The sequence below is a fragment of the Daucus carota genome, chromosome 5, assembly GCF_001625215.2.
Source record: "Daucus carota subsp. sativus chromosome 5, DH1 v3.0, whole genome shotgun sequence".
NCBI lineage: Eukaryota > Viridiplantae > Streptophyta > Magnoliopsida > Apiales > Apiaceae > Daucus > Daucus carota.
Genome location: NC_030385.2, coordinates 9,115,680 through 9,124,473, shown reverse-complemented (window position 1 = coordinate 9,124,473; position 8,794 = coordinate 9,115,680). Strand labels below are relative to the sequence as shown.

The window sequence follows — 8,794 nt, the reverse complement described above, 5'->3', positions numbered from 1 at the left end:
ATGCAGAGAAAGGCTTCGATTTGATTGTAATCAATGGTATATGCAGAATAAATTAATAATTGAAGTTGGACAGCATGTGACAAGGAGAAGGGGACAACGATATATAAGCCGGAATGAGTCAACTGTGTGTGAGAAGACTGTATACACGTATGGTCCAAATTCTGGGAAGCTATTTAGATTTACCGTTGCTTGCATTACGACAACCACATACAAGTAGTGATAGCGAGGCGTGTATTATTTCAGTTTTGTTATGTTTTGCACAACTTATCTCATTCCCAACTGTAACTATGATTAAGTTGAGACATGAGAATTGAGAGAGATACATGAACAATGGCACTCAACATTAACTTTTTTTTTTTATTTTATTTGGTGTCCAGACCAGCTTACTAGCACGTTCAATTGGAACGCCTAGAAATCATGAGATAGCAAGCCTTAAAGATCGTTGTTTAACCATATGGAAATCACTCAGAATACTTTACATAAATATATACTCCCTCCGTACCATTTTAACTGCTTTTGACTTTTTTACACGTATTTTAAGATGTTAAAAAAATCACATCTAAACATAATATTTTTTTATAAAATTTATATCAAATAAAAGTTTAGAACCTAAATTTTTATTTGATATAAGAATTGAATTATTTTATTGAGTGTAGATATTGTTTTTTTACATCTTAATATACGTGCTAGAAAGTCAAACATCAGTTAAAATGGGACAGAGGGAGTACCATATAAGAATTTAGCTTCATATATACATGTGATTTGCGAAATCACATTTTTAGGTACGTCTATATATATATGTTACATACAGTTTTATATCTTTACACATGAAGCATCCTAAGATTAAATTAAAACAAAAAAGTGTATCTATGATCTAAGAAGAAAGATACTGAGCTCCTGACCCGAGCCACTCCCATCCGGGTTAATCATATGAAAAGACTCCGAGTCCACGGACCCGCTAACTCGCTCAAACTTTGCCCTCAAATACATTCTCTCATCACAAACCTTATCATCCAGGGACCCACCTTTCGTCGACACCGCCGGCAGAACTCCGGCGCCGGCAGAGACCGATTGCATGAGCTTCAAAACTCTGACGTCACTTTCCGTCGCAACCCTCCGGCTAGCAAACCCGATTTTTCTCCCATTAAAAAACACGGACCACAGAGGCACGCTAAAAAGTGATCCATTCTCTTGTTTCGCATTGACATCATGCCTGGATTCGCATTCGACGAGTGCGATTCGGAGCAATCCGTATTGCATTTCTCTGGCCAGATAAGAAGTCGCGATTCCCAGGTCTAGCAGAACAAGCGGCGAGCTTTTCGCGTCTTCCTGGATGCAGAAGCTTACGCGGCCTCTTCGGAATCCGAAGAAAGTGCCGGTTATTGTGGATGCGTGAGTGCTAGTAGTTGAGGTGCTGAGAGATGAGGAGTCGGAGAAGGAGTCGACGCTGGAGGAGGAGGAGAGTGAGGTTGGTGAGGAGGAGGAGTAGTCTGGTGAGGGGGGTTGGAAGGCGCAGCATGCGGGGACCATGCATTCGATGAGTGAGCGGAAGGTTCGACGGAGACGGACGTCGCGGCCGCAGTCGACGGAGGTGGCGGTGTCCATTATGTGGAGGACTATGGGGCCTCTTTGGCTTCCCAAGTCTATCATGGTTCTCATTTTTGAAGAAAAAAAATGAGGTGGGGAGAGGAGAATGAAATTTGGGTGAGTATGAGTTTGAGCGAGGAGAAGAGGGGGTTTTAGGAAGGTATATATAGGGGAGAGTCTAGATGAAGAAATATTCAATAATCCAACTTGCGGTTTCGTTTAATTATAAAAGACTGTCTTGTTTAAAATAAAAAAAAATTATAAATGATAACTGATCAATTTGACTTATAAATTATTGAAAGTGTTTGGATTACTAAAGTGCTAAAAGAAGTCCAAAAACACTTAAAAGAAGCTCCATCAAATAGCGTCCATGTATCGGTCTTTTTCGTATGCACTCGTGAATATTTTTTTCTTAAAATATTTTAAAGAATACTCCCTCTGTCTATTGATACTTTTCCTGTTTACTTTTATGAAGTTTTCCGATATACAATTTTGATTGTTAATATCTTTAATTTCTTATTAGTATTAAATATAAAATTTTTACCGTATTAAAGTATACTCATGAATACAAATCCAATAAGATCACTCAAAATTATATTTAATTTTATAAACTAGACATAAATTAGTAATTTGTATTATATTATGAACAGTTCAGATCTATCAAACGGGAAAAGTAAATAAAAACAGAGTAACATTTTAAAGACTTTCTAATAAGTTTTTGTGAACAGATTCTAATAACTACTTTAAATGAATGATTTGGTTTTGATGAAGAGATTTTAGACGAAGAAGAGAGTACAAGGAAACCAATCAGTTAAGTAGTTAAAAATGCGTTCATGAGTATACATTATATAAAATTCATTTAAGTATGTTATTAATTTAGTGTGGTTTGATAAGATGTGTGATGGTAACGAGGATTTCCATTAACGTGGAGGAGTTATTGAGAAATCAGCAGTAGTAATAAAATAAAAGAGCCATTGGGATGAGTTTAAAATAAATGCTTCTTACTTAAAATAAATAAATGGAGTAGAAGTTAGAAGCAAGATAAGACTTATAAGTTATTAAAGTGTTTGAGAAATAAGTAGAAATCCTGAAACAAAAGCTAACATTCCTAGATTTTTATAAGTGCTTCTTGACTTATTATACAAACTGATAACGCCAATCTCCGATCCCGGTCCTTCCTTCTCCGTGACTGGTGGTTCCGTGGTGTAGCTGCTGGATGGGAGCCTACAAAACAACGCCGGCGGGGGGGTTTTGCCCCAAAGCGCCTCCGGCGTGAGAGTAAGCGTAGGTTTCGGAAGGATAAAGGTTAGAGAAAGTGTTATCTATGTGTGGTGGGTGAAGGTGTATGTGCGGTGGTTGCTGGTGGTTGCTGGTGGCTGGTGGCTGAGAGTGTTTAAGAGTGTTTGAATATATGCTGAGTGCAAGTGTGTGTGAGAATGAGTGTAAAGAGGGAGTCAAGTTAACCCTTAAACTCTTGACCCTTGGTCTATTTATAGGCCAAGGATTAGGGTTTAAGGGTGCGTACCTGGATCCTGGTCCTACACGTGTAGGGGTTTGATCCCCTACACGTGCCCAGGTGTCAGCGTAGAAGTAGTATTTTGGAATGTTCCCTGGCTTGTCGCTATCGCCAGTAGTTGACCGTTATGTTTGTCTTTATCGTGTCAGTCTGTGCCTTGTGCAGCAAGTGTCGGCCGGTACGGGTGTGCCCGGGTGAGTTGTGAGCTTCGATGTACCCGGGTACGAAGTCCTGCCGTGGTTGTGTACCCGGGTAAGATCGAGGTTTGCCTTGATCGCCTTGGTTGTGTACCCGGGTAAGATCGAGGTTTGCCTTGATTGCCTCGTGTGGTCGACGGTCTTGCTGGTGCCGGGGCCCATATACGAACCCGGGTAGGCAAGACTCGGGTTATACCATATCACAAACGGTACGAATAAATGCTTCTAACTTATAATCCCGGAAACTCGACTTATGAGTAAGAAGAATTAAAATTATAAAAAATGTGATGGAGAATATTAGAGTGAGGGCAGCGAAGGGTAGAGCGTGGGGGCTGACAAGGAAGGAACGGATGCATGGTTGGTTAGTCGCAATAATTGTGCCCACGATAGGGATGGGCATTTACCCCGCCCCGCTCGATCCCGACCCGATCCCCGCCCCGTTCGGGTCGGGGATTCGGGGAATTTTTCGGGGGCGGGGCGGGGATCGGGGAAAGGTTTATAAAAAATTCGGGGATCGGGGCGGGGTCGGGGATTGGTGTCTCCCCGCCCCGATCCCCGACCCCGATTATATATATATATATATAAATAATAATATATTTATATATATTATACTAAATATATTATTAAAAATAGATAAACTTTATAAAATAATTAAAAGTAAAAAATAATCTTTATTTTTATTGATTGATTATAAATATATTGTAATATAATATATTTTATAATTTTAAATTGTCGTTTATTTATATCATAAATCAATTTTAATTTGATTTGAGGTTGAAAATATAAGATAATATTATTTTATTATTATATTAGGAGTTTGTAGTTTGTTTTTTAATTAAAAAGTATATTATATATTATAAAATTATTATGTTTTTATTAAAAAATAAAAATTCCCCGAAACCCCGCGGGGATCCCCATTCCCCGTTCGGGGCGGGGATCGGGGCGGAAAATAATCCCCGTTCGGGGTTCGGGGCGGGGTCGGGTAGGGGTATTGAATTCGGGGATCGGGGTCGGGGATAGCACTCCCCACCCCCGAAATGCCCCCGTGCCCATCCCTAGCCCACGAGGGGTGCGCGCGCGGGGACCTCCTTTTTGGAGTCACCTGGGTGTCACCCTGTGCCTGCATATTTCTTCTCTTTATTCCCTTCTCTTCTTAATCTCCATCTCCTAATCCAATTCATTCTTTCATTTGCTACTACCTTGTTATTGTATTATTTAGTGCAAGCCACACATATAAATCTTCACACTAAATCATTTCATTTCATATATTTTGCACCAAACACTACAATATAAGTACAATCCTAGGTGTGATTATCTATTTAAAATTATTATTGTTAAAAAAAGTTGATTAAATATATTATACTTATATATTAATTCACAAAAAAGAATTTTTTTAAAAAAATATTTTAGTTATGTGATCAATAAATTTAAAATTATGTATTAAAAAATCAAAAATCAATTACTTCCTCCGTCCCAAATTAGATGAACTGGTTGATTTTGGACATACAACTTAAATTGCATTGACGGTCTAGTTTCAGAATTTATTTTTTTAGGTTTTCTTTTATAAACGAAAATTTCATATTTTAATTTTTTATTTGCAAAAATAAAATTTTAAAAATAAATAATGTAGTATGCGGTCAATGGACTTAAATTAAGTGCTCGAATTTGAATGGAGGAAGTATATAAATAGAGCAATAATAAACATTTCGCACAATCAAACTTAAGATACTAAGAGCATCTCCAACAGAGTCTTATAACGTGTTCCCTGAATATATAATAAAATATACATTTTTTAAGGGATTACTACATTTTATTGAATGGGAACTCCAACAACCTTCCCTATTTCTATTCCCTATTATTATTATAATATTATATTCAACTTATTACAGAGAAAAGAGGGAAAGAGTGAGAAACATAAAAGAAGTGAACATTTTATTCTTCAAAATAATATGAGGAATGGTTCCACAATCCTTAAAAATGAGGAATGAAGTGGACATCCTAACTTTTTAAGGAATTGCTAGGACTCTGCTGGAGTTGTGTTTTATGTCATATTTCTTATAATAACTTAGTACACCATATAGTTAAACTGCCGGAGATGCTTTAACTTTGCATTTCCAAAAAAACCCAAATGGATCTAGACTTGTGATCATTGGGCAGATACTCATCATAATATAAGTTGCTAATGAAGTAGTTGTTGATTGTAGATTAATGAATCAAAGGCAGGCAGGCATGCATGATGATATGATGAGTATAAAGAGAAAATAAGGGCAGTGCTATGGTGAGTTGGGAGGCATGCCCAGGCAATCATAGTCCTCTCAATCAGAACTTGCCTGCCCAGAGACCACTTTTTGCCCGCCCTTGATTTGGACCTTATATGGTTTTTTTGACGTTTTCATGTCATCTTTTCTTTAGTTTGTCTTGAACCAAATCTCTCTGGATCTATATGACTGTATTCATGTGTATTATGGTTTCACTTTGCTTCATCAACAATAATAATGGGGAATGTTTTCGACCTTTTCATTATTTCATGTCCCAACTACAGGATCTGCAGCTGGCTAAGTTGTTCAGAACACGTATCATCATGTTCTTCCACATATGTACTACTACATGTTTTATCTCGGGCGTTAAAGTACACGTGCACGCCCCATTACGTACTGTTGCTCCAATTCCAACTATTTTAGTTTTAAAAAATTTGATTTTATTAACTATAGCATAACTGCAAACAGTTATTAATGGATTTTACTAGAGATTAATCGGATAATCGAGATTTTTTTTAAAACATACTAGCATATGAACGTATGAATGATGGCGGCATAGGGCCACACCATGTTTCATTTGATTTGCAAAACCAAAATCAGAGCACGCTTGGCTTCCTTTTTTACGGTGTATATATATGAATGATGATGGATGAGTTACATTAATTCATGCGCGCCAATTCCCCCACCACTTTCCTTTCTCCATACAAAAAAGCCTTGTATTTCTCTCCCCTTTGAGCTACATGGAGCCCCGAAAATGCATGTGACATTTATCTCTTTTCTCCTCAACACCCGCACATTGATTCTTTGGTGTCCACTCCATGCAATCAACACATGAAGATATCAATGTTGACATAAAATGTATTATCAAATTTGAATTTTAAAAAATATATTAGAGTTTTTATATATCACTAGTATAAAATTACTTCCCGCATCGCCTACGTTAGTTAAAGGCAAAACAAACGCCTATACATATTAATGGCGTTGGTTTCTTAACCGACGTTAAATGTCATTTATGCAGTATTTTTTGCGTCAGTTAAACAATTTAATCGACGCTAGTCGCTATATATTCGGAAAACGACGACGCTTTAGGTTTATAACTATTTAGAAAAAAAGATGACGATATTCAATCAGTAAAATTATGATAATATTCAAGTATTGATGTACTTTCTGTAACTTTATGAAATGATTTATTTTACGGATTATTTAGTACATTTTATGTTTTCCATAATTCACTATAATTTGCAGTACCGTACTTACATGCTAAGTATGATCCATTTATAGGAGTTCTATGGGCACTTCTTCGGATTTCAATGATATTTTTTAATCTCTAATCGGATAAACACGGTATGAAATCAAATTCAAACATAAGTCATAAATTATTAATAATTTATTAAAATATCAGTGAGAATGATTGGCTTATTGTGTTGGTGTTTGGCACACTAAGGGGTCATTTGTTAAATCTGAACCACTGGTTCTGGATGAGAGGAACATCTGGATGATTAGTCAATCTCGGTATCTGAATGAATGATGTTGTTTGTTAATAATTCTACTAGCTTACCTCGATAATGATAATTTACTAATATAACCTGTTAAATAATTAATACTCCCTCCGTCCCATTTTAGTTGTCACATTTGGTTTTGTGCCGGTCAAATTGACCCATGTTTGACTGCAATTTATTAATATTTTATCAATTGAAAAAATAAAAAAAATATGTCACCGGAAATAACTTTTAATCTACTTTAAGATGTAATTTTCAGATTTTTGAAATAATGAAGGAGTGACTTGTAATCTTTGGTCAAAAATTAGTCAATTTGACCAACAAAAAAGGAAATGTGACAACTAAAATGGGACGGAGGGAGTACTACACTATAATAAGTCAATATAGGTATAATTTGTAGTCCAAACACTAATCATTATGTAACCCTTTGTAACTCTAATCTATTACACAATAAATATTATTTTTCATATATACGAAGATATACAAATATATGAAAATTTTGATTTAAAATTATTTGAATAATAACATCAAATATTAATAACATAAAAATATTTATAAATAGATAATAAATTGTAAAAGCTAAATTTACGTGAGGACGTATAATTAGTTGGTTAATATAATTTAAATAAAATTTAATTTATTAATACTAAAATATAAATAAAATGATATTAAAATTTAAATAATACCCGCTTATAGGCTAGTACTTATTTATAAGGGATAAAAATTAAAATGTCAATGTTTTTATTGAACTTTTATTGCAAAAGTCGTGTTAAGAAAAGGAGACTTGTAAATTGCGGGAAAGGACAACAGTGTATATCAGACTACAGGGAAGAACTGTAGGGCCGAGGGAGAGACGCTCTGGACGATTGAGAGAACATTTTTAGGTCGCGTCGTCCAGCTGATTTTTTGTGTGGTCCAGCCCAAAAAATAGTTAGTCAAATGATCTGAATGGATAGATTTCTGGACGAGCCCATTATTTCAGTCATTCACCTGTTATCAAATGACCCCTAATATAAAAATAATTGTAGTATTAAATCGAAGACCCATTTTGTAAAGAAACTTTGGTTCATTCCTACACGCACTGAAGAATGTGATTTGTGATTCATAGATACGAGTGATCATTAATCATGCGTTTATAATATTAATCCACATCTAAAAGAGGAAGCTTTAGGCGTTTACTACGGCTTTCCAATTCATTAAAGTATGTACAACTTAGATTATTGCTAAAGCCTTAAAGCAGTCGTACTTCTTCAATTTTAATTATTTACACAAACTTATAATTAGATGCTTATGCCTATAATTATGCATATATTAGTGTATGATTAGGGGAATCTATCAACTTTAGACTCTTGGTGACGACTTTGTTTACGTGTGTATATGCGAGAGGATTAGAGGATGTTTGTGAAACTAAACATGCCTACCCAAACGGAAAATATGTATCTTTATCTCTTTCAGCCACTAGCAATTGTGGCGACCACAACAAATCTTATTCTTTACGTTTAAAGGGGCTTTAGCATGCCAAAGAAATTATTATAAACAAGTTTAGAGACTGTTTATATTAACTCAACTTTATATACCCACAAACTCCCGTTCAACATATTTGTTTTACTTTTATTTCTAATTTTATAAATCTTTTTTCTACTAAGAGTTTTTCAATGAGAAAATAGATTTTTTTGTCACTAAACTTATTATATTTTTAGAAACATACCACTCAACTAATTTTTTTTTCTTTTTACT

General features: G+C 35.3%; 1 protein-coding gene across 1 annotated transcript; it reads right to left on the bottom strand.

Annotated features, from left to right (window-relative positions):
• Positions 1–705: 705 nt before the first annotated feature.
• Positions 706–1,738, bottom strand: LOC108222013 (protein MIZU-KUSSEI 1). Its single transcript, XM_017395886.1, has one exon. It carries the CDS (start codon positions 1,657–1,659, stop codon positions 868–870), a length of 792 nt encoding a protein of 263 aa, XP_017251375.1. The 5' UTR covers positions 1,660–1,738; the 3' UTR covers positions 706–867.
• Between the last annotated feature and the right edge of the window lie 7,056 nt (positions 1,739–8,794).